General features: G+C 36.3%; 1 protein-coding gene across 1 annotated transcript in view; it reads left to right on the top strand.

Annotated features, from left to right (window-relative positions):
* LOC129828542 (netrin receptor UNC5B-b-like) overlaps nucleotides 1-12,500 on the top strand; it is a 217,420-nt gene that overhangs the window by 187,178 nt on the left and 17,742 nt on the right. Inside the window, exon 9 of the mRNA XM_055889563.1 lies at nucleotides 3,768-3,934. Within this exon, the coding sequence (XP_055745538.1) occupies nucleotides 3,768-3,934 (167 nt within the window). The remainder of the gene's footprint in view (nucleotides 1-3,767; nucleotides 3,935-12,500) is intronic.

The following is a 12,500-nucleotide window of genomic DNA, read 5'->3' as shown; positions in this document are numbered from 1 at the left end:
GGGAGAATGTCATATGGTCAGATGAAACCAAAATATAACTTTTTGGTAAAAACTCAACTCGTCGTGTTTGGAGGACAAAGAATGCTAAGTTGCATCCAAAGAACACCATACCTACTGTGAAGCATGGGGGTGGAAACATCATGCTTTGGGGCTGTTTTTCTGCAAAGGGACCAGGACGACTGATCCGTGTAAAGGAAAGAATGAATGGGGCCATGTATCGTGAGATTTTGAGTGAAAACCTTCCATCAGCAAGGGCATTGAAGATGAAACGTGGCTGGGTCTTTCAGCATGACAATGATCCGAAACACACCGCCCGGGCAACGAAGGAGTGGCTTCGTAAGAAGCATTTCAAGGTCCTGGAGTGGCCTAGCCAGTCTCCAGATCTCAACCCCATAGAAAATCTTTGGAGGGAGTTGAAAGTCCGTGTTGCCCAGCAACAGCCCAAAAACATCACTGCTCTAGAGGAGATCTGCATGGAGGAATGGGCCAAAATACCAGCAACAGTGTGTGAAAACCTTGTGAAGACTTACAGAAAACGTTTGACCTCTGTCATTGCCAACAAAGGGTATATAACAAAGTATTGAGATAAACTTTTGTTATTGACCAAATACTTATTTTCCACCATAATTTGCAAATAAATTCATTAAAAATCCTACAATGTGATTTTCTGGATTTTTTTTTCTCATTTTGTCTGTCATAGTTGAAGTGTACCTATGATGAAAATTACAGGCCTCTCTCATCTTTTTAAGTGGGAGAACTTGCACAATTGGTGGCTGACTAAATACTTTTTTGCCCCACTGTATATATTTAACATGGGGGGGATTTAGTTGATGGGTCTAGAATCAGCAGGGGACTCTCCAGATGGTTTTAAGATAAAAAATATAAATGCAACATGCAACAATTTCAAAGATATTACTGAATTACAGTTTATAAAATCAGTAAACTGAAATGAAACCATTAGACCCTAATCTATGGATTTCACATGACTGGGAATACAGATATGTATTTGTTGGTCACAGATACCTTGAAAAAGCTATCGGCCTCCCGAGTTGCGCAGCGGTCTAAGGCACTGCATCGCCGTGCTTGAGGCGTCACCACAGACCCTTGTTCGATCACGGGCTGTGTCGCAGCCACCCTCGAACGGGAGACCCATGAGGCAGCACACAATTGGCCCAGTGTCGTCCGGGTTGTCCCATCGTCGTCCGGGTTGTCCCATCCTACTCTAGCGACTCCTGTGGTGGGCCGGGCGCATGTACGCTGACTTCGGTCACCAGCTGTACGGGGTGCGGATGGCTTCCGGGTTAAGTGAGCAGTGTGTCAAGAAGCAGTGCGGCTTGGCGGGTCGTGTTTCAGAGTACGCATGGCTCTCAACCTTCGCTTCTCCCAAGTCTGTACGGGAGTTGCAGCGATTGGACAAGACTGTAACTACCAATTGGATATCACAAAATTGTGGGTAAAAAGTATATATTTTTTTAATAAAAAAGGTAGGGCCTCATGCAGCGCGACACATCTCCTTCACATAGAGTTGATCAGGCTGTTGATTGGTGGCCTGTGGAATGTTGTCCCACTCCTCTTCAATGGCTGTGAGAAGTTGCTGGATATTGGCGGGAACTGGAACACGCTGTCGTACACGTCAATCCAGAGCATCCCAAACATGCTCAATGGGTGACATGTCTGGAGAGTATGCAGGCAATCGAAGAACTGGGACAGTTTCAGCTTCCAGGAGTTGTGTACAGATCATTGCGACATTGGGCCGTGCATCATCATGCTGAAATATGATGTGATGGCACGACAATGAGCCTCAGGATCTCGTCACGGTATCTCTGTGCATTTAAATTTCCATCGATAAAATGCAATTGTGTTTGTTGTCCGTTACTTGTGCGTGCCCATACCATAACCCCACCAACTCTGTTCACAACGTTGACATCAGCAAACCACTCGCCCACACGTCGCTTGTGAGGCCAGTTGGACGTACTGCCAAATTTTCTAAAATGACGTTGGAGTCTGTTTATGGTAGATTATCTGGCAACAGCTCTGGTGGACATTCCTAAAGTCAGCGTGCCAATTTCACATTTCCTTGAAAACTTAAGACATCTGTGGCATTGTGTTGTGTGTCAAAACTGCACATTTTAGAGTGGCCTTTTATTGTCCCCAGCACAAGGTGCAGCTGTGTAATGATCATGTTGTTTAATCAGCTTCTTGATATACCACACCTGTCAGTTTGATGAATTATCTTTGCATAGGAGAAACACTTGATAACAGGGATATAAGTGCAAGCTGTTTGTGCATATGGAAAATGTCTGGGATCTTTTATTTCAGCTCATGAAACATGGAACCAACTCTTCACATGTTGCTTTTATATATTTTTGTTCAATTGGCCTTCTGTCTCTGTCCTGGTCTCTTCTAATTTCAAAAAATATTACCTTTTGATGTTTTCTCGATCTCCAAACTCAGTCTGGAGTTTCTTCTCAATCCCAACCTGCTCTTTACTCACAGAGCCTCAAAGTTGGAGAGGAGGGCCGGTAACAAGAGGGTTCGAACCCACAAGCTGCCTGAGGGGGAAATCTTCAGGGACTGATCTGGCAACCGGAGGGTTATTGGCTTCATTATCCCAGTATACTAGCTACCACCAGCCAGAGGGTTATTGGCTTCATTATCCCAGTATACTAGCTACCATCAGCCAGAGGGTTATTGGCTTCATTATCCCAGTATACTAGCTACCACCAGTCAGAGGGTTATTGGCTTCATTATCCCAGTATACTAGCTACCATCAGCCGGAGAGTTATTGGCTTCATTATCCCAGTATACTAGCTACCACCAGCCGGAGGGTTATTGGCTTCATTATCCCAGTATACTAGCTACCATCAGCCAGAGGGTTATTGGCTTCATTATCCCAGTATACTAGCTACCACCAGCCGGAGGGTTATTGGCTTCATTATCCCAGTATACTAGCTACCACCAGCCAGAGGGTTATTGGCTTCATTATCCCAGTATACTAGCTACCATCAGCCGGAGAGTTATTGGCTTCATTATCCCAGTATACTAGCTACCATCAGCCAGAGGGTTATTGGCTTCATTATCCCAGTATACTAGCTACCACCAGCCGGAGGGTTATTGGCTTCATTATCCCAGTATACTAGCTACCACCAGCCGGAGGGTTATTGGCTTCATTATCCCAGTATACTAGCTACCACCAGCCAGAGGGTTATTGGCTTCATTATCCCAGTATACTAGCTACCACCAGCCAGAGGGTTATTGGCTTCGTTATCCCAGTATACTAGCTACCACCAGCCGGAGGGTTATGTGGTGTGTGTGTGTATGTGTCAGCTTGGTTACTGGAACAGCAAAAACATAAATAATATCTGTGCAAATGGGCTCCCGAGAGGCACAGCTGTCTGAGTGCACTGCATCTCAGTGCTTGAGGCGTCACTACAGACACCCTGGTTCGAATCCAGGCTGTATCACAGCTGTCGGAGGCACTGCATCTCAGTGCTTGAGGAGTCACTACAGACACCCTGGTTTGAATCCAGGCTGTATCACAACCGGCTGTGATTGGGCGTCCCAGCGTCGTCCGGATTCGGCCGGTGTAGGCCGTCATTGTAAATAAGAATTTGTTCTTAACTGACTTGCCTAGTTAAATAAAGGTTCAATATTTGTTTTATTTAAATGGACCAATAAAGCATGTATTGTAACGACTTTGCTCCCAAAAATCCCAATCAGCAGACGCAACTATTAAACAACTCCCCCTCTCTCTCCTCCTCCTGCAGACAACCCTCACCTCCTCCGCCCCTCTGCGCCCCCGGACCTGACAGCCACAGCAGGTACCTTCAGGGATCCTCTCTTCTCCCTGCGGCAGGGTGCCAACGATGGTCACCACAAGATCCCCATGACAACGTCTCCCCTGCTGGACCCCTTTCCCAGCCTCAAGATCAAGGTGTGTGTGTGTGTGTGTGTGTGTGTGTGTGTGTGTGTGTGTGTGTGTGTGTGTGTGTGTGTGTGTGTGTGTGTGTGTGTGTGTGTGTGTGTGTGTGTGTGTGTGTGTGTGTGTGTGTGTGTCAATCAAATGAATTTATAAAGCCATTTTAATATCAGTGTTTGTCAAAGCTTTACAGTTACCTGGTCTGGACCCCAAGTAGCAGAGTCATATTGGTGTATGGTGTAATAGTCATATTGGTGTATGGTGTAATAGTTATATTGGTGTATGGTGTAATAGTCATATTGGTGTATGGTGTAATAGTCATATTGGTGTATGGTGTAATAGTCATATTGGTGTATGGTGTAATAGTCATATTGGTGTATGGTGTAATAGTTATATTGGTGTATGGTGTATGGTATAATAGTTATATTGGTGTATGGTGTAATAGTCATATTGGTGTATGGTGTAATAGTTATATTGGTGTATGGTGTATGGTGTAATAGTTATATTGGTGTATGGTGTAATAGTCATATTGGTGTATGGTGTAATAGTCATATTGGTGTATGGTGTAATAGTCATATTGATGTAATAGTTATATTGGTGTATGGTGTAATAGTCATATTGGTGTATGGTGTAATAGTCATATTGGTGTATGGTGTAATAGTCATATTGGTGTAATAGTTATATTGGTGTATGGTGTATGGTGTAATAGTTATATTGGTGTATGGTGTAATAGTCATATTGGTGTATGGTGTATGGTATAATAGTTATATTGGTGTATGGTGTAATAGTCATATTGGTGTATGGTGTAATAGTTATATTGGTGTATGGTGTATGGTATAATAGTTATATTGGTGTATGGTGTAATAGTCATATTGGTGTATGGTGTAATAGTTATATTGGTGTATGGTGTATGGTATAATAGTTATATTGGTGTATGGTGTATGGTGTAATAGTTATATTGGTGTATGGTGTATGGTGTAATAGTTATATTGGTGTATGGTGTATGGTGTAATAGTTATATTGGTGTATGGTGTATGGTATAATAGTTATATTGGTGTATGGTGTAATAGTCATATTGGTGTATGGTGTATGGTATAATAGTTATATTGGTGTATGGTGTAATAGTCATATTGGTGTATGGTGTAATAGTTATATTGGTGTATGGTGTATGGTATAATAGTTATATTGGTGTATGGTGTAATAGTCATATTGGTGTATGGTGTAATAGTTATATTGGTGTATGGTGTATGGTATAATAGTTATATTGGTGTATGGTGTAATAGTAATATTGGTGTATGGTGTATGGTATAATAGTTATATTGGTGTATGGTGTAATAGTCATATTGGTGTATGGTGTATGGTGTAATAGTTATATTGGTGTATGGTGTATGGTGTAATAGTTATATTGGTGTATGGTGTAATAGTCATATTGGTGTAATAGTCATATTGGTGTATGGTGTAATAGTTATGTTGGTGTAATAGTCATATTGGTGTATGGTGTAATAGTCATATTGGTGTATGGTGTAATAGTCATATTGGTGTATGGTGTAATAGTCATATTGGTGTATGGTGTAATAGTCATATTGGTGTATGGTGTAATAGTTATATTGGTGTAATAGTCATATTGGTGTAATAGTCATATTGGTGTGTGGTGTAATAGTCATATTGGTGTATGGTGTATTAGTCATATTGGTGTATGGTGTAATAGTTATATTGGTGTATGGTGTATTAGTCATATTGGTGTGTGGTGTATTAGTCATATTGGTGTATGGTGTATTAGTCATATTGGTGTATGGTGTAATAGCCATATTGGTGTAATAGTCATATTGGTGTATGGTGTAATAGTTATATTGGTGTATGGTGTAATAGTCATATTGGTGTATGGTGTAATAGCCATATTGGTGTAATAGTCATATTGGTGTAATAGTCATATTGGTGTATGGTGTAATAGTCATATTGGTGTATGGTGTATTAGTCATATTGGTGTATGGTGTATTAGTCATATTGGTGTATGGTGTAATATTCATATTGGTGTAATAGTTATTTTGGTGTAATAGTTATATTGGTGTATAGTGTAATAGTCATATTGGTGTATGGTGTAATAGTCATATTGGTGTATGGTGTAATAGTCATATTGGTGTATGGTGTAATAGTTATATTGGTGTATGGTGTAATAGTCATATTGGTGTATGGTGTAATAGTCATATTGGTGTAATAGTTATATTGGTGTATGGTGTAATAGTCATATTGGTGTATGGTGTAATAGTCATATTGGTGTATGGTGTATGGTGTAATAGTCATATTGGTGTATGGTGTTATAGTCATATTGGTGTATGGTGTAATAGTTATATTGGTGTATGGTGTAATAGTCATATTGGTGTATGGTGTATGGCATAATAGTTATATTGGTGTATGGTGTAATAGTCATATTGGTGTATGGTGTAATAGTTATATTGGTGTATGGTGTAATAGTCATATTGGTGTAATAGTTATATTGGTGTATGGTGTAATAGTTATATTGGTGTATGGTGTATGGTGTAATAGTCATATTGGTGTATGGTGTAATAGTCATATTGGTGTATGGTGTAAAAGTCATATTGGTGTAATAGTTATATTGGTGTATGGTGTAATAGTTATATTGGTGTATGGTGTATGGTGTAATAGTTATATTTGTGCATGGTGTAATAGTTATATTGGTGTATGTTGTAATAGTCATATTGGTGTATGGTGTAATAGTCATATTGGTGTATGGTGTAATAGTTATATTGGTGTATGGTGTAATAGTTATATTGGTGTATGGTGTATGGTGTAATAGTCATGTTGGTGTATGGTGTAATAGTTATATTGGTGTATGGTGTAATAGTCATATTGGTGTAATAGTCATATTGGTGTATGGTGTAATAGTCATATTGGTGTAATAGTTATATTGGTGTATGGTGTAATAGTTATATTGGTGTATGGTGTATGGTGTAATAGTCATATTGGTGTATGGTGTAATAGTCATATTGGTGTATGGTGTAATAGTTATATTGGTGTATGGTGTAATAGTCATATTGGTGTATGGTATTATAGTTATATTGGTGTATGGTGTAATAGTTATATGGGTGTATGGTGTAATAGTTATATTGGTGTATGGTGTAATAGTCATATTGGTGTATGGTTTATGGTGTAATAGTCATATTGGTGTATGCTGTAATATTTATATTGGTGTATGGTGTAATAGTCATATTGGTGTATGGTGTATGGTGTAATAGTTATATTGGTGTATGGTGTATGGTGTAATAGTTATATTGGTGTATGGTGTATGGTGTAATAGTTATATTGGTGTATGGTGTAATAGTCATATTGGTGTATGGTGTAATAGTCATATTGGTGTAATAGTTATATTGGTGTATGGTGTAATAGTCATATTGGTGTATGGTGTAATAGTCATATTGGTGTATGGTGTATGGTGTAATAGTCATATTGGTGTAATAGTCATATTGGTGTATGGTGTAATAGTCATATTGGTTTATGGTGTATGGTGTAATAGTCATATTGGTGTATGGTGTAATAGTTATATTGGTGTATGGTGTAATAGTTATATTGGTGTATGGTGTAATAGTCATATTGGTGTATGGTGTAATAGTCATATTTGTGTATGGTGTAATAGTCATATTGGTGTATGGTGTATGGTGTAATAGTTATATTGGTGTATGGTGTAATAGTCATATTGGTGTATGGTGTAATAGTCATATTGGTGTATGGTGTAATAGTCATATTGGTGTAATAGTCATATTGGTGTAATAGTCATATTGGTGTATGGTGTATGGTGTAATAGTCATATTGGTGTATGGTGTAATAGTCATATTGGTGTATGGTGTAATAGTCATATTGGTGTATGGTGTAATAGTCATATTGGTGTAATAGTTATATTGGTGTATGGTGTAATAGTCATATTGGTGTATGGTGTAATAGTTATATTGGTGTAATAGTCATATTGGTGTAATAGTCATATTGGTGTATGGTGTAATAGTCATATTGGTGTATGGTGTAATAGTTATATTGGTGTATGGTGTAATAGTCATATTGGTGTATGGTGTATGGTGTAATAGTCATATTGTTGTATGGTGTAATAGTTATATTGGTGTATGGTGTAATAGTTATATTGGTGTATGGTGTATGGTGTAATAGTCATATTGTTGTATGGTGTAATAGTTATATTGGTGTATGGTGTAATAGTTATATTGGTGTATGGTGTATGGTGTAATAGTTATATTGGTGTATGGTGTAATAGTCATATTGGTGTATGGTGTAATAGTCATATTGGTGTATGGTGTAATAGTCATATTGGGGTATGGTGTAATAGTCATATTGGTGTAATAGTCATATTGGTGTATGGTGTAATAGTTATATTGGTGTATGGTGTATGGTGTAATAGTTATATTGGTGTATGGTGTAATAGTTATATTGGTGTATGGTGTAATAGTCATATTGGTGTATGGTGTAATAGTCATATTGGGGTATGGTGTAATTGTCATATTGGTGTAATAGTCATATTGGTGTATGGTGTAATAGTTATATTGGTGTATGGTGTATGGTGTAATAGTTATATTGGTGTATGGTGTAATAGTTATATTGGTGTATGGTGTAATAGTCATATTGGTGTATGGTGTAATAGTCATATTGGTGTAATAGTCATATTGGTGTAATAGTCATATTGGTGTATGGTGTAATAGTTATATTGGTGTAATAGTTATATTGGTGTAATAGTTATATTGGTGTATGGTGTAATAGTTATATTGGTGTAATAGTTATATTGGTGTATGGTGTAATAGTTATGTTGATGTAATAGTCATATTGGTGTATGGTGTATGGTGTAATAGTCATATTGGTGTATGGTGTAATAGTCATATTGGTGTATGGTGTAATAGTTATATGGGTGTATGGTGTAATAGTCATATTGGTGTATGGTGTAATAGTTATATGGGTGTATGGTGTATTAGTCATATTGGTGTATGGTGTAATAGTCATATTGGTGTATGGTGTAATAGTTATATGGGTGTATGGTGTAATAGTTATATTGGTGTATGGTGTATTAGTCATATTGGTGTATGGTGTAATAGTCATATTGGTGTATGGTGTAATAGTCATATTGGTGTGTGGTGTAATAGTCATATTGGTGTATGGTGTAATAGTTATATTGGTGTATGGTGTAATAGTCATATTGGTATATGGTGTAATAGTTATATTGGTGTATGGTGTAATAGTCATATTGGTGTATGGTGTAATAGTCATATTGGTGTATGGTGTATTAGTCATATTGGTGTATGGTGTAATAGTCATATTGGTGTAATAGTCATATTGGTGTAATAGTCATATTGGTGTATGGTGTAATAGTCATATTGGTGTATGGTGTAATAGTCATATTGGTGTATGGTGTAATAGTCATATTGGTGTAATAGTTATATTGGTGTATGGTGTAACAGTCATATTGGTGTATGGTGTAATAGTTATATTGGTGTAATAGTCATATTGGTGTAATAGTCATATTGGTGTATGGTGTAATAGTCATATTGGTGTATGGTGTAATAGTTATATTGGTGTATGGTGTAATAGTCATATTGGTGTATGGTGTATGGTGTAATAGTCATATTGTTGTATGGTGTAATAGTTATATTGGTGTATGGTGTAATAGTTATATTGGTGTATGGTGTATGGTGTAATAGTCATATTGTTGTATGGTGTAATAGTCATATTGGTGTAATAGTCATATTGGTGTAATAGTCATATTGGTGTATGGTGTAATAGTCATATTGGTGTAATAGTCATATTGGTGTATGGTGTAATAGTCATATTGGTGTATGGTGTAATAGTTATATTGGTGTATGGTGTATGGTGTAATAGTCATATTGTTGTATGGTGTAATAGTTATATTGGTGTAATAGTCATATTGGTGTATGGTGTATGGTGTAATAGTTATATTGGTGTATGGTGTAATAGTTATATTGGTGTATGGTGTAATAGTCATATTGGTGTATGGTGTAATAGTTATTTTGGTGTAATAGTCATATTGGTGTATGGTGTAATAGTTATATTGGTGTGTGGTGTAATAGTCATATTGGTGTATGGTGTAATAGTTATATTGGTGTATGGTGTAATAGTCATATTGGTGTATGGTGTAATAGTCATATTGGTGTATGGTGTAATAGTCATATTGGTGTATGGTGTATGGTGTAATAGTTATATTGGTGTATGGTGTAATAGTCATATTGGTGTATGGTGTAATAGTCATATTGGTGTATGGTGTAATAGTCATATTGGTGTAATAGTCATATTGGTGTAATAGTCATATTGGTGTATGGTGTATGGTGTAATAGTCATATTGGTGTATGGTGTAATAGTCATATTGGTGTATGGTGTAATAGTCATATTGGTGTATGGTGTAATAGTCATATTGGTGTAATAGTTATATTGGTGTATGGTGTAATAGTCATATTGGTGTATGGTGTAATAGTTATATTGGTGTAATAGTCATATTGGTGTAATAGTCATATTGGTGTATGGTGTAATAGTCATATTGGTGTATGGTGTAATAGTTATATTGGTGTATGGTGTAATAGTCATATTGGTGTATGGTGTATGGTGTAATAGTCATATTGTTGTATGGTGTAATAGTTATATTGGTGTATGGTGTAATAGTTATATTGGTGTATGGTGTATGGTGTAATAGTCATATTGTTGTATGGTGTAATAGTTATATTGGTGTATGGTGTAATAGTTATATTGGTGTATGGTGTATGGTGTAATAGTTATATTGGTGTATGGTGTAATAGTCATATTGGTGTATGGTGTAATAGTCATATTGGTGTATGGTGTAATAGTCATATTGGGGTATGGTGTAATAGTCATATTGGTGTAATAGTCATATTGGTGTATGGTGTAATAGTTATATTGGTGTATGGTGTATGGTGTAATAGTTATATTGGTGTATGGTGTAATAGTTATATTGGTGTATGGTGTAATAGTCATATTGGTGTATGGTGTAATAGTCATATTGGGGTATGGTGTAATTGTCATATTGGTGTAATAGTCATATTGGTGTATGGTGTAATAGTTATATTGGTGTATGGTGTATGGTGTAATAGTTATATTGGTGTATGGTGTAATAGTTATATTGGTGTATGGTGTAATAGTCATATTGGTGTATGGTGTAATAGTCATATTGGTGTAATAGTCATATTGGTGTAATAGTCATATTGGTGTATGGTGTAATAGTTATATTGGTGTAATAGTTATATTGGTGTAATAGTTATATTGGTGTATGGTGTAATAGTTATATTGGTGTAATAGTTATATTGGTGTATGGTGTAATAGTTATGTTGATGTAATAGTCATATTGGTGTATGGTGTATGGTGTAATAGTCATATTGGTGTATGGTGTAATAGTCATATTGGTGTATGGTGTAATAGTTATATGGGTGTATGGTGTAATAGTCATATTGGTGTATGGTGTAATAGTTATATGGGTGTATGGTGTATTAGTCATATTGGTGTATGGTGTAATAGTCATATTGGTGTATGGTGTAATAGTTATATGGGTGTATGGTGTAATAGTTATATTGGTGTATGGTGTATTAGTCATATTGGTGTATGGTGTAATAGTCATATTGGTGTATGGTGTAATAGTCATATTGGTGTGTGGTGTAATAGTCATATTGGTGTATGGTGTAATAGTTATATTGGTGTATGGTGTAATAGTCATATTGGTATATGGTGTAATAGTTATATTGGTGTATGGTGTAATAGTCATATTGGTGTATGGTGTAATAGTCATATTGGTGTATGGTGTATTAGTCATATTGGTGTATGGTGTAATAGTCATATTGGTGTAATAGTCATATTGGTGTAATAGTCATATTGGTGTATGGTGTAATAGTCATATTGGTGTATGGTGTAATAGTCATATTGGTGTATGGTGTAATAGTCATATTGGTGTAATAGTTATATTGGTGTATGGTGTAACAGTCATATTGGTGTATGGTGTAATAGTTATATTGGTGTAATAGTCATATTGGTGTAATAGTCATATTGGTGTATGGTGTAATAGTCATATTGGTGTATGGTGTAATAGTTATATTGGTGTATGGTGTAATAGTCATATTGGTGTATGGTGTATGGTGTAATAGTCATATTGTTGTATGGTGTAATAGTTATATTGGTGTATGGTGTAATAGTTATATTGGTGTATGGTGTATGGTGTAATAGTCATATTGTTGTATGGTGTAATAGTCATATTGGTGTAATAGTCATATTGGTGTAATAGTCATATTGGTGTATGGTGTAATAGTCATATTGGTGTAATAGTCATATTGGTGTATGGTGTAATAGTCATATTGGTGTATGGTGTAATAGTTATATTGGTGTATGGTGTATGGTGTAATAGTCATATTGTTGTATGGTGTAATAGTTATATTGGTGTAATAGTCATATTGGTGTATGGTGTATGGTGTAATAGTTATATTGGTGTATGGTGTAATAGTTATATTGGTGTATGGTGTAATAGTCATATTGGTGTATGGTGTAATAGTTATATTGGTGT

This window comes from Salvelinus fontinalis, chromosome 30 (assembly GCF_029448725.1).
Source record: "Salvelinus fontinalis isolate EN_2023a chromosome 30, ASM2944872v1, whole genome shotgun sequence".
Taxonomy (NCBI): domain Eukaryota; kingdom Metazoa; phylum Chordata; class Actinopteri; order Salmoniformes; family Salmonidae; genus Salvelinus; species Salvelinus fontinalis.
This window is presented reverse-complemented; position numbering and strand designations above follow the sequence as displayed.